The sequence below is a fragment of the Daucus carota genome, chromosome 6 (assembly GCF_001625215.2).
Source record: "Daucus carota subsp. sativus chromosome 6, DH1 v3.0, whole genome shotgun sequence".
In the NCBI taxonomy this organism is placed as follows: domain Eukaryota; kingdom Viridiplantae; phylum Streptophyta; class Magnoliopsida; order Apiales; family Apiaceae; genus Daucus; species Daucus carota.
Window position 1 is genome coordinate 7,323,392 of NC_030386.2, and position 26,945 is coordinate 7,350,336.

The following is a 26,945-nucleotide window of genomic DNA, read 5'->3' on the forward strand; positions in this document are numbered from 1 at the left end:
TTTTATTTATTTGTTATGGGTAACTAATCCTCTAATCCGAGGATTAGAGAGTATTTGTTGGCTTAATATGTTTGTCTGATCTGATATTGTGATTTCTCTATGTATGCTAATCTGTCATTGAGCGCTTAACACAGTTATAGGAGTCGCGAACCTGTAATTGTATCTATAGGAGTTATAACGAATCGGGAGAGGAGTTATAGTTCTAGTACATGATATGACAGACATAACTCAATTAATTAATTGGGAGATTATTATGCGAGTTATGAGACATGAGATCCTTGGTGCTTAATAATTTACAATTGTGCTTTAATTGATCATGGGAATGGCTTTTAGAGGATGACTGTAGATATTATAATTTGCCTTGGGAGAGGATTTTATAATTATTCGAAGGATTGTTTTTAGCATAGTAGAGACTTGCACATCACAATTGATTGACATTCATGACAGCCAGTAAAGAAACCTGATTCTTGGATTGCCTTTTATATTCGTTAATTCACACATTTAATTGCTTTATTAGTTTAATTTAGTTGATAATAAAAACACAACTTTTCTCCAAAACTTCTAAATAGAAAGGAATAATTTACTTGGTTTGATATTGTATTCAGTCCTTCCTTGAGAACGAACTTTATAAATTTCACTGCAACAAATTGGCGCCGCTGCCGGGGAAGGCAGCAATATTAAGTTTAGGTTAATTATTTCTTATTGTTTAGATTTTATTAAATTTGTTTTCAAGATCTATCTCATTGGTGTTTCGTTTCAGGTGCACCATATATATATGCGAAGATCGAAAAGTGTTGGAAATTTCGAACCAGATCCAGAAATTGAGCTTACTTTTCGAGTTAGAAGGAAAGAAGCAAGGAGAAAGGAAGAGGAGGCCAAGATGGATGATAACAATAATCCAAACGGAAATCTCAATATTGTTGTGCCTGATGAGTCATCCATTCAGGATCATGAGACTCCTAATCCTGCGAATTGCATGTACAAAACTCCTGAGATTGGTGCAGCTCAATATAACATCAATCCCAGTCTTATTCAGATGGTGAGTAATTCAGCTTTTGAAGGAGACATTGAACGAGAGGATCCACACCGCCATCTAGTGCGCTTCGTGCAAATGTGTGGTTCCTTCAGAATTAATGGTGTCACAGCAGATCAGATTCGTCTCCACATGTTCCCTTATTCTATAAAGGGAAAGGCTTTAGAATGGTTTCAACAGCTGTCAGATACTGCTCTAGCTACTTGGGATAATCTTTCGACCGAGTTCCTATCCAAATATTATCCTTCTGACAAGACTCAGCAAATGAGAGCAATTATTCTGACTTTCAAAGCACAACCAGGTGAAGGCTTGTATCAAGCATGGGAGAGATACAAGGCATTGTTGAGAAAATGTCCACATCATGGTTACGAGGAGTGGATGGTTCTGAGTACTTTCTATGGAGCTTTAAATTCTGATATTCGGCTGAGTTTGGATGTTGCAGCTGGAGGTAATTTTAAGAAAGCACCAGTTCATCAAGCTAAGGCACTTCTTGAGGAATTGGCCTCAAATAACTATGCTTGGGCACCCAGTGGTACAAGTTCAGTGAAATCAGCACAAGACACCGAGATGATGAACTTACTCACTTTGAAATTGGATGCTCTTACTCAAGAGGTCCGTGGGCAAAAGGCAAGTGTCAATGCTATCTCTTCTCCGATGGAAGGATATATGGATCCTAGTGTTAATCAGCACTCTTATACACAACAGTTTCCGGACGAAGCAGCTTTCATCCAAGGAAGACAATCATGGCCTATTCAGAATAATTCTTATTACAATCCAAATCAGAGGCCCAACAACAATCTTTCCTACAACAATAATCATGCTGTTAATCCATCATATGCAGCTCCAAAGCAAAATCCGCCTCCTGGTTTTCAACCACGTCAGCAGTATCAAAGTCAACAACAGTTTCAACCTCTACCTAATGACAAAAAAGAGCCTGCTGATTGGGAAGTTGCACTCGGCAAGATGATACAAGGAACTACTGGGGCTTTTGCTAATATCGAGACTAAATTCGAGAAAGTTGAGTCAAGGATTGATCAGATAGCTTCGTCACAGAAGATGTTAGAAATGCAGATTGGCCAAATTGCTAATAAGGTTGGTGTTCGTGAGCAGGGATCACTACCTAGTCAACCAGATGTGAATGCCCAAGAACACTGCAAGGCTATCACATTGAGGAGTGGCAGAGAATTACCAGAAGTTAGAGCCCCGGAACTGAATGATGCAACTCTTCCTCCTAAAAAGAGAAAGTCATACCAAACTACTGTGAAAATTGCTGAAAAGATTGTGGATGAGCCAAAAGATGATATTGCACCGAAAGCTAATGTCAAACAATACGTGCCTCCGATTCCTTTTCCACAAAGGTTGACAAACCGGAAGTTAGAGAAGCAATATGAGAAATTTTTAAAGATGTTTCGGGAGATACACATTAGCATTCCTTTTGCTGATGCTTTGGCTCAAATGCCCCTTTATGCAAAATTCATGAAAGAGGTATTATCTAATCGCAAGAAGTTAGAGGCAGTGGAAACAATCAATCTTAATGAAGAGTGTAGTGCTGTTATACAACGCAATATTCCTCCTAAGCTCAAGGATCCTGGGAGCTTTTCTTTGCCGTGCACTATTGGGAAAGTCGGAGTAAAAAGAGCATTATGTGATCTTGGAGCTAGTGTGAGTTTGATGCCATATTCAATCTACAAAAGACTTGGTTTGGGAGAGCTAAAGAAAACAAAGATATCACTTCAACTGGCAGATCGAACTATAAAATATCCACTGGGTGTACTTGAGGATGTTTTGGTGAACGTGGATAAATTTGTTATTCCTTGTGATTTTGTTATTCTGGAGATGGATGAGGATGTTGAGATTCCGATTATCTTGGGAAGACCATTCTTGGCTACTGCTGGAGCAAGTATTGATGTGAAGGCTGGCAAGCTTGCACTAAACGTGGGTGAAGAAAAAGTGGAGTTTGATCTTGATCAAGTTATGAAGGCACCAACACTTGAAACTGAAAGCTTTGCTGTGAATATTGTTGAAGAAGTTGTGAAGGAAGTCACTGATGATATTCGCGAGAATGAAGTTGAAGGTGATGAAAACAATTCTTTGAAATTCCGAGAAGATGAATTAAACGAGATGGATTTGACACTTGGACCATTTGAGATGGTTTTGAAAGAGCCACCATGAAAAAAATGAGGTAATTGACGTCCGGCTAAATGACGTTAACGACAGCGCTTTTTGGGAGGCAACCCAATGTCTCGTAAGTTATTATATTATATAATATATTTTTTGTATTTTTTTAGGGATATATATATATATATACATATATTTATATATTTTTTACTCCCACGTGATGCCCTGATAATTTTTGTGAAGTGTTGCAGGATTATAGGAATAAATTTTAATAATTTTGGACCCAAAAAAAAAAATAAAAAATAAAGGAACACTAACAGGACTGATATCTTGTGCCGTTGTGCGTGCCTGGGGTGTAATATGTGTGTTGTCCGTGCATGAGCTTCTGGACATCCTGCGCTTTTAATTATTTTATCTGATGGCCGTGCGGAGTACTGCTCCCCGTGCGAAATCTTCTGACTATAGCACTGCTCCAGCCCAGATTGCCAGGCCTGCTGTTTTTCGTTTTGGGCCCAGCCCAATTCTCATGTATGTCTTCTGTGTGCTTAGCGTGCCATGTATGTCTTCTGTGTGCTTGCTAGCTTGCTTTTATTTATTTTGTTTTTGTTTCTGGTATTCTGTGTTCAAAAATAAATGCAGGCAAAGGGAATTGAACCATACACCTCCAAGTCTCAATACTCATGCACCAACCACTTGAGCAAGCTTGCTTATGAGATACAAGTCTGTTACACTTCATCTAAAGTTACTGGAAGGAGCTGCCAGCTCAGGGGAGTATTCTTTAACTATTTATTATATTATTTATTATATTAATTTATAGTTACATTATATATTATTCATTGAGGACATTCATATTAATATTAGAAAAAAAAATTAGAATAAAAATTATATATTGCCTTGTCTTAATTTAGGAAATCCATGATAGTTGCATTTAAATTATAGCATATACTTATTTAATTTGACATGCATTTTTTTTAGTATTTTTTTTTTATTATTGTTATTATTTATTTTTATTTTTTAGTTTGCATTTGCATAATTCCATGAAAGTTTGTAGACCAAGTTAATTTCCTATGATGAGTTTATTTGCATAATTTCTTGGCTAGTAATCTTGATCATATGTGATGTCTTGTTTACTTGGACAATGCTTGTGCGGAACTTGTAATTACACAATAACTGTTCTAGAGGCGAGATTTAGACTAGCTTATTTCTTGAATCTTAGCTATGAGCCGGGCGTAGAATTTTGACTATTCCCTTTTGAGCTTAGAGTCTATAATTCTTTAAGTGAGGGGAAGCCTTGGGATATACATGCCTTTCTTAAAAAAAAACAAAAAAACAAAAAAAAAATAGATACATGTATTAGCAATAAAGTTCACAAAAAAAAAAAAAAAAACAAAAAAACTGGTGGTATAATTGACTAGGTTGGGCTCATTAATAATCGAGTAATTAAGTCTGAGGGGACTTTGTGCCTAGTAACCTAAAGCCTTTCATGGTTTGGGATTACTGACCCAACACTCGCTAAATGGGTATTAGTGCATAAATCTTTAGGGATCTCAACCATTGCACGGTCAAATAAGCCACCTAAATCGCATGTGAACAATTTGGTTGGTGAAGTCTTATGGTGGTCGTAACTCATTTACACTGAGAAGCGTCCCGACCTTAGACCGAGCATGTACACACCAAATAATAGATGTTGTGAAAAAAAATGAAAAAAAAAGAATATATTCATGAGAGGCATGGAAGTTCCTTGGTGACCCTAAACTGTAGTTGGCTCTAATGTAACGAAGTGTTTAAACATTATTCTGATTAACGACTCAGGGTTAAGATTCTGTTGAAGCTTGTTGGTCTCTATTTTGTTTCATTAGAGAGCATGTTGAGCACACATGATGCACTCCGTACTTGCATTGAAAGAGTTGCATGACTAATATGTGTGATAGATGAAATCCTTGATTGTTGCAAATTCTAAGGATTATATGTTGACAAGGTTAACACTTTCATGATTGGAATCTATGCATATTCATTTAGTTTGCATTCATATTAGTTGCATTCTTAAGACTTGGCAGAAAAAAATAAGGATTTTGTGGGTACATTCGCTATAGGCCCTCACGAGACCTTACTCGTCCACTAGGGCTGCCTAGGGGTTTAAAGGGCTTGTTGCATATGCCAAATGCAACCGTGATCACCTACGGAAGCGGTATATATCTATTAGGTGTTAGTGTTATTTATTTTATTTGCCCGAGGACGTGCAAAAGACTAAGTGTGGGGATATTTGATAGAGCATATATTTATATATGTTTTTATATGATTTTATTCCCATAATTTTAGTATTTTGTAAATAATCGGGATGTGACTAATTGATTTTAAATGTTTAATTTCAGGAAAATAAATATTCCTAAAGTTGGATTAAATCAAGCTTATTTGGGTTTAATCAAATGGAAATTCGGACTTTATGGGCTACCTGCGCAGCAAATCTTGTTTGGGCCATAACTTGAGTTCTGGGCATCAGAATTAGACGATTCAACAGCCCACACGAAGATATCTTAATTGTCTACAAGTTTAAAGTGGTCCAGATATCAAAAATCCAACTAGAGCAGCCCAGAATCAGGCCTGAAAGTCAGCCTGCGAATTTCTTTTCAGAATCCAACTTGTTTTAGGAAATTTGATTTGTTTTTCAAGGAAACCATTAAAACATTATTATTATTAGGGTTTTGTATTATTATGAGAGATATCGAATATTGTGTATTGAGAGAGAGAGATAGAGAGAAAGCTTTTGGAGAGACCTTGAGCAAGGATTGAAGGGATTCGGTCCAAGTTCAAGAGATTTCGTCAAGTTGTATCTTCTTTACTCTTGTACTCTTGTGACATGGTTTCGATAATATATATATTCATGTTTTATTTATTTGTTATGGGTAACTAATCCTCTAATCCGAGGATTAGGGAGTATTTGTTGGCTTAATATGTTTGTCTGATCTGATATTGTGATTTCTCTATGTATGCTAATCTGTCATTGAGCGCTTAACACAGTTATAGGAGTCGCGAACCTGTAATTGTATCTATAGGAGTTATAACGAATTGGGAGAGGAGTTATAATTCTAGTACATGATATGACAGACATAACTCAATTAATTAATTGGGAGATTATTATGCGAGTTATGAGACATGAGATCCTTGGTGCTTAATAATTTACAATTGTGCTTTAATTGATCATGGGAGTGGCTTTTAGAGGATGACTGTAGATATTATAATTTGCCTTGGGAGAGGATTTTATAATTATTCGAAGGATTGTTTTTAGCATAGTAGAGACTTGCACATCACAATTGATTGACATTCATGACAGCCAGTAAAGAAACCTGATTCTTGGATTGCCTTTTATATTCGTTAATTCACACATTTAATTGCTTTATTAGTTTAATTTAGTTGATAATAAAAACACAACTTTTCTCCAAAACTTCTAAATAGAAAGGAATAATTTACTTGGTTTGATATTGTATTCAGTCCTTCCCTGAGAACGAACTTTATAAATTTCACTGCAACAGTATCCATACAATCCCACGGCAGTTTGTTAAATCTAGATGGACGAAGGACGCATTGAAAAATCATTCTTCACTTGGCTCGCTGGAAACTCCGGCAAATTGTGATAGTGCTGAGCGGAAAAAACTTAAGCGTACTCGCGCATACTTTGAATTCCAGAGTTGTCTTGATTTGGTTGCTGAAGACGAGGACAAGATAGATATGTTGAGAACAGTCTTGCGGGATATAGATTCTAAATGACGGAGTCCTTGTGTGGATACTGAAGATCAAAGTTAGGCACACCGAGCCGACAAATATGTTGGCCCTGTCCCACTTAATGAGGAATGTGTTAAAAATCCTAGTGTTAGTAGGAATAAAGGTTGTGATTCACGCTTAAAAAGTAGTAGGGAAATTTCAATTCAAACAAAGGGGCAGCGTACATGCAGCATTTGTAACTAGACCGAGGGACTTAATGATAGGACGTGCCCTACTCTGAAGAAGCCGACTGAACAGAGTTAGTAGTGAGGAAACTATTCAGTTGATTTTGCACTTGTATAAGTTCTAATTTTTGCAACTTTCAAGATATTATTATGTTGTGAACTTTTTCCTGATGGTTTCTTCTCAAAATATAATAATAGTGTCTGATGTTGCTAACTTTTTGTCATGCATCGAATTAAGAAGTAAGATCTATTTGCCACTGCTTTCTGTTCCTGCATTATTCTTTTTTTTGTTTGACTTTTTATGTTGTCATGAACTGATTCTAGTAGACAAACTATGCTAGTTATATCTATGCTTTTAAGATGAGGAACATAATGCCACAGCCCTTTTGTCATAGCATACATCGAGTTTTCTATGTTTAGTATTCCACTTCTGATTCTAAAAATCTTAAGTTGCCAAGACATAAAACACAATCAGCAAAATGCATCACAGAAATCAGCCTCAAAATGAATATAGATTAAAATTAAGCAATTTAGTCTTCAACTACAAACCATCCAATATCCTTAATCTACTGGCTGTTTTCATAAAAAACAATGTAACGTGGAAAAAATAAAGCAATGGTGTCATTTCACTTTGTCACCACTACATAAGTTTTAAAATATATAAAACCCTTCAATACAATCAAAGCAACTACTGACACAACTTTTTAGTTCTAAACTGCATTATCTTGTTCAACACTGACTATTTTGTACCCAAGCCTGTGCGGATAACTACACATCTGGAATCCTAAAAGATGCTCAAATCCCGCCTTCTTAACCCATTCTGTCTGTGCGGGGGAAAGATTGCGCAACACATTTGTTATAATCTTGGGCGTAAACTTTTTCTGTAGATAACCTTCATAGTTCCTCTTTTTCTTCGGCTTCACCTCTTTGCATGGTGTTCTACGGACACCTAACGGATTGTTATTTACATTCCTTTTATATGCGCGTACACGTGCCTGCACATGTACAAATAAAATAATTATAACAATGCTGCTTCCCCTACTAAATAAATTAATATTTCGCAAATGTCAACAAAAACCTTACCTCTGCTACTATTTTCGTCCCACGCATTGTTCTGTGGTTTTCAGAAAGTTTTGCATGAGAGATACTCTTCTTAGCACTAGTGCCCTGTTGATTGCAGTACACAAACAAATTAATATAAACCTTTATAAAATACAACAGCTTTGCTACAAACTAGATGAAACCAAACAAATCAAAAATTGCGGGATTATACAAAAAAGTATATCTTTCCCTACCTGCTTCCCACATGATCTGATCCTAGCCCTTGTGCCTTCACCCTCATGCTTTTGCGCAGCTTTCTTCCAAGAGCTGCCAAAATTCTCTCTAGGCGTCACAAATTCGTCCTCCTCCTCAACAGACCCAGTTTCAATATTGCTACCAGCAACCTTCTTTCCAATAGGACTTGTCAAATTACGCCTTGTTTTTGACACGCCTCTTGGAGTACTAACTATGACTTATGCACGTTGCTTTTTACCAACTACGTTTGCTTCCTCACCAGTAGCACCGTCCTTTTCCAAATTTATAAAGGCCGGCTTCTTCTTTGGCCAGTTGTACAACTCTGGGCTTGCTATCAGTCTACTACTTCTCCTTCGTCCTACAAAATAAATTTCTTTGATTCATAAGTTTAATTACACATTAGTAGAACTTCATGTCATGCAACTAAACAATGTGTTATGCAATGTCATGCAACTAAATAATGTGTTGTGCAATCCAACACTTATAGCAGAACTTCAAGACCGCACGGACCAAAAATGTTTTATACGCCCAACCAGAACAAAAAATGTATATAGCACATTACAGGTTCCTTGTTCTGCACATTCCAAGTAAAATTTAATTAACTCATCCTCTACACTTGTAGCAGGACCCAAAAACACAGACTAATCCTATACGCTCAGCCAGATCAAATATGTCAAACACACAGAATAGTTTCCTTGTTCTGCGAAGACCAAGTCAAACGAACTTAACTCATCCACAACACTTCTAGCAGGACCCAAAAGCACACAAAATACCCACAAATACAACACACATTTTGCAACTAGGAACATAAAACCCAATTTTAAGTCTTCTAGCACAATAGGGTTCACCCAGGTTGGGTACACATTATGTGCTCATCTCAACTTTTAACAACATATACATATACTGTAGGACTTTAACACAAACTTTACCAACACACATTTAACACACTATAGGAACAATGGCTGCTTGTATTTACTTTTGATTTCTGGAAATTGTAAGTTATGATCCAGACTGTACTTAGTATTATTTCCTGTTTAAAATAGAATGCTTTTTCATTGTGTCAGTTGAGTTATCCTCTTAAAGGATTTGCTTGTCGAACTCTAACAATCAAATAGGGGGAGATTGTAAAGCATAATGTAACGTAAATGTAATTACGATAACTCAACACAACAAAAGACAGGAAACAATACGTAAGTATATTACAGGAATCTACAGGTTGGAGATTCGATACGAACAGACAAAGTCAATCAAGATATCTGAGACGAGCATCCGTCCACTGAAAGAAGTTCATTAACATGTTCAAGCCTCAGTGAAGAATAAAGTACAATGTGTTTCTGCTATCAAGATTGCCTGAAGATCAAGTATCAAAGACCAGAAGATTCCAGTATATTTAATTTGATTATTTATAATCAGATTTATCGAAGCAACATCTAACCCGGAGTGACTGATCAAGTATATTATCAAGCAAAGGATTCAAGGAATCATTTCAGTTCGAATAGTTCGTGAACCAGACCAGTCCACAGGACGTCAGGACGTACGAAAGAATTCAGTGGATTCGATCAACGGATTAATTGATCAAGTCAATTAAACAGTTCAGAAGAAGACAATGTATTTAATTGCCATATATATATATATATATATATATATATATATATTATTAATTGTGAATTACTTGAATACAATTAAATTCAAGTAATTAAATAAAAACAATTAATTATATATATATATATATATATATATACATATATATGTGTGTGTGTAAATGGGAAGGCTTGTGAATTCTGTCTAAGTCATAGACAGTATACATGCACTATGTGGCGCAAGGTTTGACCATAAGTCAAAACCTGCGCTCACATTGCCCTCTGCACTGTGGAAGGAATGAGGCGCCAGGTTTGACTAAAGTCAAAACCTGCGCTTCCCTTCATCACAGTGTAAATATGTTGCAGAATTGCCTAAGTACTCCATACAGTGAAGTTACCACTGCATTGGAGCGCAACCTTTGACTAAGTCAAAGGTTGCGCCTCCCATTCTCTTCACTAGCGCAAGTATGTGGAAATACAGAATTTCTCTTAGTCAAAAACCACAGAGGCAACAGTTGGGGCGCCAAGTTTGACTCCCCTGAGGCGCAATGTTTGACCACATACATATATATATATATTCACCTCTCAAGCGCAAGTTTGTGATATATGTATATATATGTATATGCAACTGGCGCCACTTCCACTACTGTAAGGAGTTAGATTTATTTTTATAAATCGAATCCGTCCAGGACGAACTCAAGTCGTCCAGGACGAACTCGTTAACCATGGTTAGTTGTTGGAAAGCCTATAAATAGAGCTTTGTGTTTTCATTTGAAAACAACTACACACTTTGTAAGTGCACACACTATACACATTCTCGAGAGTTAAATTAGAAGATCGTTTTTATCGAGAGTTTGTAATAGAGTGATTGTAGTCTCTGCAGCCGACACTTGTGTTGGAATTTGTAGCACCCGAGGATTATTTCTAATATAAGAATATTCCCCGACTTGCTGGAGTTATTTATTTACGATTGATTTAACATGGACTGAAACAAGATTATCCGCAATTAAATTAAATCGAAGAAATTGGTACGACGTATTCAACCCCCCCTTCTACGTCTGATTGGACCTAACAATTGGTATCAGAGCTTAGCTGATCGATATACAGATCTGAGATCCATAACCAATCTGAAAAGCTAGTTGTCCGTACAATCGTAATTTTATCTGATAACAATGTCGACACACAAGTTAGGAATCAAAGTACCTCCATTTGACAAGGATGACTACAACAACTGGAAAATGAAGATGTTGCTGTACATCAGAGTTGCTAATCCCATGTACATTGGGATTCTGGAAAATGGTCCATTTTTGCCTATGAAGATTATTCCTGAATCTGTTGAAAATGGTGTTCGTATTCCACAGAAGTCTGTTCCCAAAGAGAAAAGCGAATACACTGAGACTGATAAGGAGTATATTGCACATGACCATAATCTGCAACTCATAATTGTTGAATCAATGACCAAGACTATGACACATCTGATACTAAGTCTGAAAACTTCAAAGCAGATGTGGGACACTATAGAGGCATTGATGGAGGGATCTGAAGAAGTCAGGGAAAATAGATACGATATGCTAATTGCCAGATATGAAGCATTTCAGGCAATACCTGGAGAGAACATTTCTCAAATCTATGAGAGGTTCATGTTGTTGTTGAATGAACTCACACTACATGGAAAGACTTATCCACAGAAAGAGATTAACAGAAAGTTCTCATTTGTGATGCCACCCCATCTAGTTGTAAAGACAGAGACCATCCGGGAAAGAAGCGACTTCAGAACTATGACTTTGGAAAAGCTGTTTGGAAAACTGAAGACGTTTGAGATGGAACTTGAACAGAGAAAGATCATATATGGTGGTGGATCAACAGAATCCAAGAGTATGGCCTTACAGAAGACCACTGCACTTATTGCTGATCAACCATACTTTGGTTATCAACAATTAGTTGAATATGGTATCAATGATCACACTGTTGCTCAGAGTGATTGTTCATCCATCAAAGCTGACTATCCTTCTACCATTACTGAGATTGTAGAAGCTGAAGTTGATGAAGTTTCTGATGAACCGGAGGATGAGTTCTACACTCAAGAAGAGCTGGAGCAGCTGGAAGATAAGTCAATGGCTTATATGGCTGCAAGGTTCAAGCATATCAAGTTCAGGAAAAACCCCCGGTACAAGAAAGCTTCAGGGAATAAGTTTCAGGGTAAAGGAGGATACTCAGGTTCAGGGTCAAAGAATACTGGCAGTCACAAACCAAACATGTATGACAAGAGCAAGGTCAGATGCTACAACTGCAATGACTTAGGGCACTTTGCAACAGAGTGCAGGAAACCCAAAGCGGCTCCTGTCAGAGAAAGAAGCAACTCATATGATAAGAAGAATTCTTATGAGGATCTGAAGAAAGAGAATGAGAAGCTAAAAGCTAGTTGGAAGCAATGGTGGCCAAGCACAAAGGAAGGGCTTACATTGCTGAGGGAAAAAGCTGGGATGACACAGATTCTGATGATGAACCTGTCCAGAGCAATTATGCATTTGCATTAATGGCTGACACTGTCGAGGAATCTTCATCTCAGGTATCTCCTGAAATTTCTGTTGATGACATGACTACTGCTGATTATAAAAAGACTATAAATGAACTAGGTCAAGAGATGTATAACTTGCACACTAGTTTATTAGCTTCAGAATCAGATAACTGTAGTCTCTCTCTAAAGATAGCTAAACTTGAAGAAAGAGTAGATGAATTAGCTTTAGAGAAACTCATGAACACTAACCTTAAAGATAGAATTGAATATCTAGAGAATAAGGAGAAGTGTAGTGTAGAAATTGAGGAGTCCCTTAGGTCTCAGATTGCTGACCTAGAAACTAAGCTTAGGGCCTATCAGAATTCTGCTTTTCTACAGAAAGAGATCTTGGATAGTCAAAGGGTTGATAAGAAGGTTGCTATTGGCCTTGACTATAGTTCTTTGGAAAGTTCTAAAAGAAAGAAGAGAAAAGAGAATAAAGGCATATTTGTTTCAGCAGGAACTGAGAATGATCCTGAAGGAACAAATGTACCTAAAATTCTAAAGAACACCAAGACCCCTATCTTTAGAAAGGCACAAACAGAACCTCTGATAGAAGAAGACCTTGTCATCAAGGAAGAGTTGAAAAATGAGGAAGTTGTTAAGCCTCAAGTAAAACAGGAATCACAAGATGTACCCTCTAATTCCCAAGTCAGAGATGACTCAGATAAAACTGGATTAGGAAGTACTAGTTCCAACAAAAAGAAGAACAACAGGAATGGCAAGTTAGATCCTAAGAACACCAATTCTAGGAATTCTAATGCTAGAAAGGTTTGTAATAATTGCAATTCTACTAATCATCTTACTCATGCATGTAAAGTGATTAAAGTAGACAATTCTGTTTCTAGCATGCCTAATACTGTTAACATGAATGCTGTTCATTTGCCATGTGGTAGAGTAGGTTGCATGCTATGTGCTATGAATATGATGTCTGCATGTTTTACCATGTTGAATGCATCTTTTTCTGCACCATCTACCATGAATATGAATATGCCTGCACCTTCTGTTGCCCCTGTGGCAAAGACTGCTAGTCCTTTTAAGAAGAAGGAAACTCCCAACTCCAAGTCTAAAAGCACTTCTGCTAAGACTAAAAAGGAGAAGAGTCCAGTCACCCCTGAACAAGCACATGTTAAACCAGTTTCTGTTGATAATCCTGTTTCTACTAAACCACCTGGACCCAAGAATGTCTGGGTACCAAAGAAAGTTTAATCCATTTGTGAATGCAGGGCACAGGAAGGAAAAGTAAAGTTGTGTGGGTTCTTGATAGTGGTTGTTCAAGACACATGACTGGAGAAAAGTCCCTGCTCACAGATGTGGTGATGAGAACCGGCCCAATTGTAATCTTTGGAGATGACAGCAAAGGATTTACAACGGGATATGGTAAATGATGTGCTAAAAATATTACCTTATAAATCGCAAGCGCACGATCACCGTTTTAATATTTAAGATTCGATCCACAGAGATTAAAATTATTTTCGCAATCCTTTTATTATTAACCTAGGCGAATTAGAACATATAATTTTGGATGATTTGGATTTATCTAATTAATCAAAAACGAAGAGTTTAAATCTAAAAACAAACTAAATAAAAGATCAGTAAGAAAATGTAAAAGCAAAACTCCAAGAAATAAAACAATTAACTCAATCGTATATAAACAACGCAACTAACAGACAACTAAACTCAGAAGATAAAAACAAAACTTACAAAAACTAAACTAAAACCAGACAAACCCACTCGGGAGAAAATTCAGCAGTACATAGCAGACATAAGAAGGAATCATGCCCAGATAAATCCATCAAAAATACTAAGTTACTACCACCAGACTCGCTACTTTGAAAACAAAGATGTGACTCGAATTTGAAACAAAACCCAGCAGAGCAGTGGTAAAGAAACAGAATAAACACACTCGGTTTTGAAGAAAACAAGACAAATACGAAAACAAAACTAAACTATAAACGAGCTACAGACCATAACAACTCTAGACTAAAGACTAAACTAATACACAGGACACGACTCGGCAAATGCGAAACTGACTCGACAAACGCAGCAGCAACAAGAACTCGACTCCAACAAAAACAGAGCAGCTACTCGAGTAAAACTAAAGCCTGAAAAACGCACGCAAACTCGGAATGAACTCAGTGAAAAAGAAACAAAATCGATTTCTAAACAAACCCAGAACTAAAATCCGCAGTCCAGCGAGTCAAACTCAGCACAACGACACAAGCAAACTCAGTCCACAAACATACCAACTTGTCCAAAACTCTGCAGAAAACGAAACATTACAACGACTCAGTGGCTCGGACAAAGCCCAGACTTGAAACAGAGCATAGCAGGACTCGGGACCGACTCACTAGCGACTCGGAACTCAGGACTAAGACGCGACTCGATGAAGCAACTCAGCAGAGAAATAGATTACCCAACAGACCCATACGAAGCAAACTCTGTCTCTAAAAGAAAGCAAACAGACTCGCCAGAAAAGATACAAACTCAGAAAAGCTACAAACTCAAGTACAAACCCATAACCTCAGCAGGAAGCAACACATCGCAGCTCAACTACACTACCCAGTACAAAGAAACTCAGTAAACGAACTCAGTACAAAACAAAAGCATCAAAAACCCAGTTCATAAACTCGCAAGAAACAGCAGGGGAATCGGAAACAAACGCAATCGGAACTCGGTGAATCAGCCACGCGACTTAGCGAGTCGACTCAGTGAAGTGGGTGTTATGTGTTTTAAAAAAAATGAAATAGGAACAGGGGAGGGGTTTTCTTTGAAAAACAGAGCAGGGGTATAAACCAACGATTTTTACACTAATATTATATTTATTAAACTGAATGATTTTGGATTTTTGAAGTTTAAACCCCCACACAAATCATATTTTGTGTTAGAGTTTTTACCTTCTTGAAATTAAAACTAAAAATTAAGAGATCTACACTAATCACAAGTTTAATGATTCCTCATTTCCCAAAAGCCCTTAAGCATATATGGTGGTACTAAGAAGAATCATACAACTTGGAGAACATAAATTAAAAAGACAACACAAGATTAAGCTAAAAGAGATTTGCATAGAAATTAAAAAGTGTATACAAGCTTGGAAAGGAAATTGGGGCTAGCAAAATGTAAATCTATCTAAGATACTAACTATAGAAATGACTAGGTAAAAAAGGTGGGTAGGTGGCTAGGTTGCAAGTAATGAGAAGGGGGTATTTATAACTAAAGAATTAGGGTTTAGGGGTAGGGTGGCTCAATCTTGACCATCCATGTGCCTTGTGTGTTGGGAAGATTGTGGCCCTCCATGTGTCCCTTAGTTGCCAACTCTCTTTTTTTCTTCTTTTCTTTTCCCTTTTCTTCTTTTTCTTGCATTTTCTCTTCTTTCTTTATTTATCTACAATTTCCTGAAATAAAATAAATAAGCGATTAATACTACGAAAATAAACAAAAAATAGGCACTTAAATATGCAAAAATATGGACTAATCAAACTTCCCCATACCTATCTTTTGCTCGTCCTCGAGTAAAAATCAAAAGAAAAGAAAATAAACTAAGAAAACTAGATGCGATTCCTAGGCTCCTTTTCGTAGGCGTGACGGGTGATTTTAGGTTCACCAACCCGTTAAACTCGTAGATGATCTCTACAAGAGGAGTTTTGTCTCCTAAGGGTTTACAGAAGATGTACCCATAAAATCTTTGAGACATTCTAGCAAGTGTCTACTCGACTCTACTCTAATTTCGTTGGTGTTAACAAAAAAAACGTTTTTAAGGAAAATACGACTTAAAGACTCATCTACTAATAATCAAGATACAGTTGTCTCTAATCTACTTGCATCGACACAAAGATTTACTAGAAATCCAAGGAGTGTAACAATTTAAGGCCTTTGATGGATCCTAATTGTCTAAGAACACTTTCTCTTTTTCAACCAATTTTGAACTGACCCAATCTCTATCGAAACAAATATCTAGCCAAACTTCACAAACTCTTATTCCTTTTTTTTTCTTTTTTTTGCTTTTTTTTCCTTTCTTTTTTTTTTTTGCATTGACTTTATTTTGTCCGTTTTCTTAGGCAAACAATGTTACCCATGTAGCGAGCTTTGGGTCAGTGACTCCCAAACCAAACGGTCTTAGGGCACTAGGTTTTGAAATCCCCCTACGGACTTAATTGCTCGAGTAACAAAGGCCACAAAACGAGACTAGCCAATCTACTTTTGCCCATTTATCTAAAGATTTGATCTATAAAGAACAATGGGTATTGAAGTAGTTATTCCTTTTTTTTTTCAATTTTTTTTTCTATATTTTTTTTATTCGCAAAGGTTCGATTCGACATTGTTTCAACATGTGGGTTCTCTCTCAGGTATCGAATAATATCACTAGACAATCTCTCCATCAAAGGTCTTGTGCAAATGTGTGTGCCATCTTGGAATTACGAGTACAAATCGGTCGATACAAGTTTCAAAAAGACAATCTTACTCAACTACGTTCAAATTATCTAAAAGACATTACATATATATACTTTTCGAAAACATGCTAAACACCAACTACTCCTAAAGTTCGAGTGAGGGAAAGACAACTTAGCTAAAACATCTCTATTTTTGGATTTTCTAATTTTTTAATTTTTAGGGTTTTTCATTTTTTTAGAATTACACTAAAGCCCTCCCCATACCTAAATCATGCATTGTCCTCAATGTATGCAAAAGAGAGAGTTGAAATGAGAGAGTAAAGAGGAAAAATACCTGAATAGGAGATGAAGGGGATTTTTATTAACTACTGAAGCAACTTACATGATCAAGGGTCGATGAGGTGGATGACCTCTTCCTCTGAATCAATAGGCAATTCTAAAAATGGTTTAAGACGTTGACCATTAACTTTGAAAACATTACCATTTTTAGGATCCTGAATTTCAATAGCACCATGAGGAAACACAACTTGAACAATGTAAGGACCGTCCCATCTAGAACGCAACTTGTCGGGAAACAAATGAAGCCTAGAGTTGTAGAGAAGAACTTTTTGGCCGGGAGAAAAGGATTTTCTCAAGATGGTCTTATCATGGAAGGCCTTAGTTCTCTCTTTGTAAACTTTAGCATTTTCATAGGCATCATTTCTAAGTTCGTCCAACTCGGTCAATTGCAACTTCCGATGACTACCGGCGGTGGGTAAGTCGAAATTCAATTCTCTAATGGCCCACATGGCCCTATGCTCTAGCTCAACCGGCAAATGGCAAGCTTTACCAAACACGAGTCTATAAGGAGACATTCCTAAGACGGTCTTAAAGGCGGTCCGATAGGCCCATAAGGCATCTATCAACTTGGTTGACCAATCGTTCCTATTCGAGTTGACCGTCTTTTCTAAGATTTGCTTAATTTGCCGGTTTGAGACCTCTACTTGGCCACTAGTTTGAGGATGATAAGGGGTAGCAAGCCTATGAGTGATGGAGTACTTCTTAAGAAGTGACTCGAATTGACGGTTCTTAAAATGCGTTCCTTGGTCACTAATGATAGCCCGAGGAGTTCCAAATCGAGAAAAGATATTCTCTTTAAGGAATCTAAGGACAACTTTGTTGTCATTGGACCGAGTTGGGATGGCTTCTACCCACTTCGAAACGTAATCAACCGCGAGAAGGATGTAAAGGTGGCCAAACGAACTAGGAAATGGGCCCATGAAATCTATGCCCCACACATCAAAGAGCTCTATAACAAGGATTGGGCTCATAGGCATCATGTTCCTCCTAGTGATTCTTCCTAGATGTTGACACCTACTACATGCGGAACAATACTCGGCGGCATCCTTAAACAAAGTAGGCCAATAAAAACCGCATTGGAGGATTTTAGCGGCGGTCTTCTTCGCACTAAAATGACCTCCACATGCTTGATCGTGACAAAACGAGAGGATGCTATGAAACTCACTATTTGGGACACACCTCCTAATGATTTGGTCGGGACAATGTTTAAAGAGGTAAGGGTCGTCCCAAAAGAAATGTTTCACTTGAGAAAAGAACTTGGCTTTGTCATTCTTGGACCATGTCGAGGGAATGTCACCGGTTGCTAAGTAATTGACTATGTCGGCGAACCAAGGGAGAGTGGAAATCGAGAGAAGGTGTTCGTCGGGAAAGGATTCGCTTAAGGGCAAGTCGTTAGTGGATTCAACCACCAATCGAGAGAGATGATCGGCGACGACATTCTCGCAACCTTTCTTATCCCTAATCTCTAAGTCAAACTCTTGGAGCAACAACACCCATCTAATCAATCGGGCTTTTGAGTCTTTTTTAGAGAAAAGGTACTTAAGAGCGGCATGGTCGGTGTAAACGATGATTTGGGACCCGATAAAATAAGAGCGAAATTTTCTAAGGCAAAGACTACGGCTAGAAGCTCCTTCTCGGTGGTAGAGTAATTGAGTTGGGCATCATTGAAGGTCTTACTAGCATAGTAAATGACGTGAGGCCTCTTATCTATTCGTTGTCCTAAAACCGCTCCTATCGCATAATCGGATGCGTCACACATAAGCTCAAAAGGTTGACTCCAATCGAGAGACTTCATGATCGGGGCCGAAGTCAATTCTCTCTTAAGGTCTTCGAAGGCATGAACACACTCACTTGTGAATTCGAATTTGACATCCTTAGCTAGAAGGTTGGTCAAAGGTCGAGCCTTTTTGCTAAAATCTTGGATGAATCTACGATAAAATCCCGCATGTCCAAGGAAAGAACGAATTTCCTTTACGGACTTGGGAGGTGGGAGATTAGCTATTAAGTCGACCTTAGCCTTGTCTACTTCGATTCCTTTTTCAGAAATTTTGTGTCCTAAAACGATTCCCTCCTTAACCATGAAATGACATTTCTCCCAATTTAACACTAGATCCGTTTCCTCACATCTTTTCAACACTCGATCTAGATTGTTAAGGCATTGGTGAAAAGATGGACCAAAGATGGAAAAGTCATCTATGAAGACTTCCAGAAAGTCACCTATCATTTCCGAGAAGATGCTAGTCATGCACCTTTGGAACGTGGACGGGCCCGTGGTTAGGCCAAAAGCTAAGCGTCTATACGCGAAGGTTCCAAAAGGGCAAGTGAAAGTGGTCTTTTCTTGGTCTTCGGGTGCAATCGGGATTTGAAAATATCCCGAGTAACCGTCTAAGAAGCAATAAAACGCGTGACCCGCTAACCTCTCCAGAATTTGATCGATAAAGGGCAAAGGGAAATGATCTTTCCTAGTGACGGCATTGAGCTTCCTAAAATCTATGCACATTCTCCAACCGGATTGGACACGTGTGGGAACTTGCTCATTATTCTCATTCGTCACTAAAGTGATGCCCGACTTCTTAGGCACTACATGGACGGGACTCACCCACTTACTATCGGAAATGGGATAAATGATCCCATTGTCTAAGCACTTAAGAATTTCTTTCTTAACTACCTCCATCATGGGAGGATTCAACCTCCTTTGAGGTTCTCTCACGGGCTTTGCATCTTCTACCAAATGAATCCTATGTTGGACAATTGCCGGGCTAATTCCTTTAATGTCCGAGATACTCCACCCTATCGCTCCCTTATGCTTTCTAAGGATTCCTAAAAGTTCTTCCTCTTGTGACGTAGTCAAATTAGAGGCAATGATAACGGGAAATGACTCGTTAGGACCTAGAAAAGCATACTTAAGAGTGTCGGGAAGAGGTTTGAGTTCTACTTCCGGCGGTTGTGACTCAACGGTTTTATTAGAAGATGGCAAAGGCTCGGGTTCAACATCACGCTCTTGACTCGTTGTAGGAATGGTGGATTCTAACATTTGGTTGACCTCATGTGTGTAGTCGGAAACATCCCAATCCTCTCCAAAATGTTTTAAGCAAAATTCAAGGGCATCTTTGGGATTCATGAGATCTTGATCAACTATTTCATCAATTAGATTAACGTCCATAGGTTGATCATAGAAATCATCGGATTGTTTCCCTACATGAAAGATGTTGAGGTCGATTGTCATGTTGCCAAATGTTAGCTTCATTAAGCCATTCCTACAATTAATCAACGCGTTGGATGTAGCCAAAAAGGGTCGTCCTAGGATGATGGGAATTTGATTCTTTGGGTTCCTAACCGGCTCGGTCTCTAGGACGACAAAATCTACGGGAAACACAAAGTCACCTACTTTAATTAGCACATCCTCGATCATTCCCTTAGGAATTTTCACGGATCGATCGGCTAATTGAAGTGTGAAATTTGTTTGTCGGAGCTCCCCTAAACCTAAGGCTTGGTAGACAGAATATGGAAGGAGATTAACACTAGCCCCTAAATCAAGAAACGCCTTATCCACAAAAGTTTCTCCTATGACACATGAAATTGTAGGACAACCGGGGTCCTTGTATTTCACGGGAATTTGGTTTGAGAGAATCAAACTAATGTGAGATGTAAGGAAAGCTTTCTTAGGGACATGGTTGGTTCTCTTATGGGTACATAACTCCTTAAGACACTTAGCATATGAAGGAATTTGTTGAATTGCATCTAAAAGGGGTATGTTCACCTTGACTTGCTTAAATACTTCCAAAATCTTCTCCATTTGGGCCGATTGCTTAGGTGAAATAAGTCTTTGTGGGTAAGGGACTCTCGGTTTATAGACTACTTCACTTCGCAACTCGGGTTCCGGGTTTGGGTCACTCGACTCCTCACGGGCTTTTGAACTCTCGGGTTTGTCATGATTAATGGGAGTATTGGGTGGACTTGGATTAGAAGTCGAATCCCCTTTCTTACCGAGGTTCTCACCAACTTGGGTATCAACTTGTTTACCCGACCTAAGAGAAATGACCGAATGCACATTATCCGGGGGTCTTTGATTAAGTGGAAATTTTGGGTTCGGCTCCGGTTGACTAGGGAATTTGTTCTTTTCTCGTTCACACAATGTGCTCGCTAATTGACTCAATTGGGACTCTAACTTAGAGACGGCTTGCACATTAGAATGCAAAAGTTGCCTATCTTGGGTTAAAGTTTGCATGAAGGTTTGTTGGGATTGAGTCAAGTTAGTTTGCGATTTCACTAAGGCCTCTATGCTCTTTTCTAAGGAATTGAGTCTCTTATCCGAATCATTAAAACCGGGAGGATTTATCGGAGCTTGGCTCGAGTTTTGATAATTCGGAAAAGAGTTAGGATTAGGCCTTTGGAAATTGGGTTGTGGAGTTTGAAAGTTTTGACCTTGGTTCCACGAGAAATTCGGGTGATTCTTCCACCCGGGGTTGTACGTTGGTGCAAACGGGTCATTTCTAGGCTTGGGTTGAAACATCGCGTTCACTTGCTCAAAATCATGAGATTGTTGGATCTCGGGATGGGGAGCATTATAGTTCGGGAACATAGGCAAAGATGAAGAGCCACTATGAGACTCTAAAACTTCTAGTCTCTTAGTTAGGGTTGCTAATTTGGCATCGGTTGCCACATTGTTTCCTATCGAGTGCAAACCCCTAGAGCTAGACGCCTCGATTGACTTTTTAGGTTCCCTAGTAGACTCCCATAACATTGTTTTCTCGGCTAAGTCCTCGAAAAATTCTCACCCTTGGTCCCCATCTTTCTCCATGAATTTGCCTTGGCACATAGACTCTAACAAAGCGGTTGTTTGACTATCTAAGGCCTCGTACACAATCTTACAAAGTCTCCATTTCTCTATTCCATGGTGGGGGCATTGTGATAAAAGATTTTTGAAACGATCAAAGAATTTCCAAAAAGACTCATTTTCCCTTTGATGGAATTGGTTTATTTCATTTGTAATTCGAGTCGTTTTATGGTTTGGAAAATACTTTTTAAGAAACATTACCACAAATCCCTCCCAAGTGGAAATAGAATTGACGGGTAGACTATATAACCATTTTTTAGCATTTTCTTTCAAAGCAAAGTTGATTAGTCTAAGCCGAATGGAGTCTTCGCTCAATTGTTGCAGTTTTTGCAAACCGCAAACCTCCTCAAATTCTTGAATGAAAAGATAGGGATCCTCACCTTCACTCCCTAAAAATTTAGGCAACATGCTAATGTGATGTGCCTTAATCTCGAAATTGTTCCCATTAATGGGAGGAAGGGTGATGCACGAAGGTTGAGCGGAACGGGACGGGTAACAGCGGTCTTTAAGAGACAATGCCATGTTTACTATCGGTTCGCTAGCTTCTATGGGTTCGGAGTCCGAAGAGGACGAAGAAGGAATTTCGATGATCGGTCTAATTAATCTAGACGATTCGCTCCTAACCCAAGTAGTTCGCATAAACTAGATAGTAAACACGTAGCAAGTAAGTGCGAAGAAATAAAACAAACAAAAGAAAGGGTGTAAAAGTGAAAGAAAAACTTAATTCTGGGGTTCCCTAATAAAAATGAACTAGACCTTGCTCCTAACGTTAAGGACCACCAAAAACTCGATAAATCCAAAATTATTCGGACCGGTCTAGCCAGTTTGGAGCAGGCATTGCCAAGAGGCCAATCTCCGCGCTTAGACACCAAACCTTAATCGGCCAGGTATGCTTTCGCTTGTCCTAGACACCGAAAAGTCGGAATAATTAAAGATTACCTCGTCTTTTAGGTACCTTCCTAGTTGAGCGCGAAATCCTAGGGGCTAACGTCTAATTCAATTTTATTAAAGGCTAGGTAAATGCAAAATGAAGTAATTAAATCGTTGTGGGCCAAGGAAAGAGTGATGAAATCCCTTCCCTTATCTTGTGAGAGGGTTTTGCCCTTAAGATTTATTTAAAATGATGCACCACACAATGAGATAATTAAAGCGATAAACAACTATGGATGCTCTACACTACGTGTTTTAATCTAAAGAAAAGAAATTAACGTACCTTTGGGTCCTCCAGCGATCACCACAATTAAAGGTACGAAAATTTAAAAACAAAAAATTAAAATCTAAATGATGTGCCCCTAAGTGTTAAAATGCATGATGCAACAAATATGTATTTCTAACTAATATTTTTGGATTTTAAAATTTTTAATTTGTTTGTAATTTTCAATTTTCAGATTTGTTTGTGATTTTCTAAATAAAAACGAAAGATAAAAGTGGAGAGATACGGGATACCAAAGCAAGCTTCCAAATCCGAGCAAAATTTGTTCACTTTACTCCATCATTCCCGAATACTCCTCCTCGAAATAAAAACAAAAATAGTGAGAAACAAACTAATCCGAAAGATTAAAAATAAAGGAGCGAAAAATTAATTATAATCCCCGGCAGCGGCGCCAAAAACTTGATGTGCTAAAAATATTACCTTATAAATCGCAAGCGCACGATCACCGTTTTAATATTTAAGATTCGATCCACAGAGATTAAAATTATTTTCGCAATCCTTTTATTATTAACTTAGGCGAATTAGAACATATAATTTTGGATGATTTGGATTTATCTAATTAATCAAAAACGAAGAGTTTAAATCTAAAAACAAACTAAATAAAAGATCAGTAAGAAAATGTAAAAGCAAAACTCCAAGAAATAAAACAACTAACTCAATCGTATATAAACAACGCAACTAACAGACAACTAAACTCAGAAGATAAAAACAAAACTTACAAAAACTAAACTAAAACCAGACAAACCCACTCGGGAGAAAATTCAGCAGTACATAGCAGACATAAGAAGGAATCATGCCCAGATAAATCCATCAAAAATACTAAGTTACTACCACCAGACTCGCTACTTTGAAAACAAAGATGTGACTCGAATTTGAAACAAAACCCAGCAGAGCAGTGGTAAAGAAACAGAATAAACACACTCGGTTTTGAAGAAAACAAGACAAATACGAAAACAAAACTAAACTATAAACGAGCTACAGACCATAACAACTCTAGACTAAAGACTAAACTAATACACAGGACACAACTCGGCAAATGCGAAACTGACTCGACAAACGCAGCAGCAACAAGAACTCGACTCCAACAAAAACAGAGCAGCTACTCGAGTAAAACTAAAGCCTGAAAAACGCACGCAAACTCGGAATGAACTCAGTGAAAAAGAAACAAAATCGATTTCTAAACAAACTCAGAACTAAAATCCGCAGTCCAGCGAGTCAAACTCAGCACAACGACACAAGCAAACTCAGTCCACAAACATACCAACTTGTCCAAAACTCTGCAGAAAACGAAACATTACAACGACTCAGTGGCTCGGACAAAGCCCAGACTTGAAACAGAGCATAGCAGGACTCGGGACCGACTCACTAGCGACTCGGAACTCAGGACTAAGACGCGACTCGATGAAGCAACTCAGCAGAGTCTCTAAAAGAAAGCAAACAGACTCGCCAGAAAAGATACAAACTCAGAAAAGCTACAAACTCAAGTACAAACCCATAACCTCAGCAGGAAGCAACACATCGCAGCTCAACTACACTACCCAGTACAAAGAAACTCAGTAAACGAACTCAGTACAAAACAAAAGCATCAAAAACCCAGTTCATAAACTCGCAAGAAACAGCAGGGGAATCGGAAACAAACGCAATCGGAACTCGGTGAATCAGCCACGCGACTTAGCGAGTCGACTCAGTGAAGTGGGTGTTATGTGTTTTAAAAAAAATGAAATAGGAACAGGGGAGGGGTTTTCTTTGAAAAACAGAGCAGGGGTATAAACCAACGATTTTTACACTAATATTATATTTATTAAACTGAATGATTTTGGATTTTTGAAGTTTAAACCCCCACACAAATCATATTTTGTGTTAGAGTTTTTACCTTCTTGAAATTAAAACTAAAAATTAAGAGATCTACACTAATCACAAGTTTAATGATTCCTCATTTCCCAAAAGCCCTTAAGCATATATGGTGGTACTAAGAAGAATCATACAACTTGGAGAACATAAATTAAAAAGACAACACAAGATTAAGCTAAAAGAGATTTGCATAGAAATTAAAAAGTGTATACAAGCTTGGAAAGGAAATTGGGGCTAGCAAAATGTAAATCTATCTAAGATACTAACTATAGAAATGACTAGGTAAAAAAGGTGGGTAGGTGGCTACGGTTGGTAGGTTACAAGTAAAGAGAAGGGGGTATTTATAACTAAAGAATTAGGGTTTAGGGGTAGGGTGGCTCAATCTTGACCATCCATGTGCCTTGTGTGTTGGGAAGATTGTGGCCCTCCATGTGTCCCTTAGTCGCCAACTCTCTTTTTTTCTTCTTTTATTTTCCCTTTTCTTCTTTTTCTTGCATTTTCTCTTCTTTCTTTATTTATCTACAATTTCCTGAAATAAAATAAATAAGCGATTAATACTACGAAAATAAACAAAAAATAGGCACTTAAATATGCAAAAATATGGACTAATCAGTAAACTGAAAGTTGGAAATGTCATCATTGAAGATATCTCTCTGGTAAAAGGACTCAAGCACAACTTACTGAGTATCAGTCAGTTCTGTGACAAAGGATACGACGTAATCTTTCAGAAGGAAGTTTGCTTAATCCAGAACCGGAAGAACAAGGATCTTACACTCCGTGGTGTAAGAAAATCAAGTTTGTTTATAGCCGACATAGACTCAGCAAGTAAGGGGGAGGTCAAGTGTTTCTACACCAAGGCCTCTGCTGATGATAGTTGGCTATGGCATCGGAAGCTCTCACACTTGAACTTTAAGACTATGAACTCTTTAGTCAAAAGGGAACTTGTGAGAGGATTGCCACAGAAAGAATTCTGTCAGGAAGGACTCTGTGATGCATGTGAAAAAGGGAAGTCAAAGAAAGCATCACACAGGAGCAAAGGCATGACTGATATTGGTTCACCCCTTCAACTGATTCATATGGATCTGTTTGGACCAGTCAACATTCCTTCTATATCAAGGAAAAGATATGCTCTTGTGATCGTCGATGACTACTCAAAATACACATGGTATTATTCTTACATTCAAAGGATGAAGCAGCACTCGTCATCATTGATCATATCAAGAAGATTGAAAAGGAAGCAAATCTGCCAGTAAGGGCAATCAGATCAGATAATGGAACAGAATTTCGTAATGCTGTTCTTAATGACTTCTGTACTGATAAGGGCATCTCTCGTCAGTATTCAGCTCCAAGGACTCCACAACAAAATGGTGTCGTAGAAAGGAAGAACAGAACCTTGATTGAAGCAGCAAGGACAATGATTAGTCAATCAAGACTTCCAATCTATTTCTGGGCTGAAGCTGTGAGTACTGCTTGTTACACTCAAAATCGTACCCTGATTAACAAGGATTTGGATAAGACTCCTTATGAAGTAATGGCCAACAGAAAACCATCACTGAGTTACTTTCATGTGTTTGGTGCAAAATGCTTTGTGTTAAAAGAAGAGCATTTGGGAAAGTTTGATGCCAAAGCTGAAGAAGGCATATTTCTGGGTTATTCTTTGGAGTCTAAGGCCTACAGGGTTTATCTGATCAATGACGACAAGCTGATTGAAAGCATCAATGTAAGATTTGATGATACCAAACTCCCAAGCCTCCAAAAAGAAAATGAATCTGATTCTCTGGAATTT

At 38.0% G+C, this 26,945-nt stretch overlaps 2 protein-coding genes and 1 pseudogene across 2 annotated transcripts; 1 reads left to right on the top strand and 2 right to left on the bottom strand.

The window, feature by feature from the left end:
• Nucleotides 1-775: 775 nt before the first annotated feature.
• On the top strand, nt 776-3,205 carry LOC135147166 (uncharacterized). The gene has a single exon (XM_064080018.1). It carries the CDS (start codon nt 776-778, stop codon nt 3,203-3,205), a length of 2,430 nt encoding a protein of 809 aa, XP_063936088.1.
• Nucleotides 1,287-1,401, bottom strand: LOC135147441 (small nucleolar RNA R71; annotated as a pseudogene).
• A 12,740-nt stretch (nt 3,206-15,945) lies between the features above and the next one.
• On the bottom strand, nt 15,946-21,042 carry LOC135147371 (uncharacterized; the record flags this gene model as incomplete). Its single annotated transcript, XM_064080625.1, has 4 exons — nt 15,946-15,951; nt 17,387-17,817; nt 18,424-18,556; nt 20,092-21,042. Coding segments are annotated over 4 exons (1,521 nt in total), but the record flags the coding sequence as incomplete, so codon positions are not given.
• Nucleotides 21,043-26,945: the final 5,903 nt, after the last annotated feature.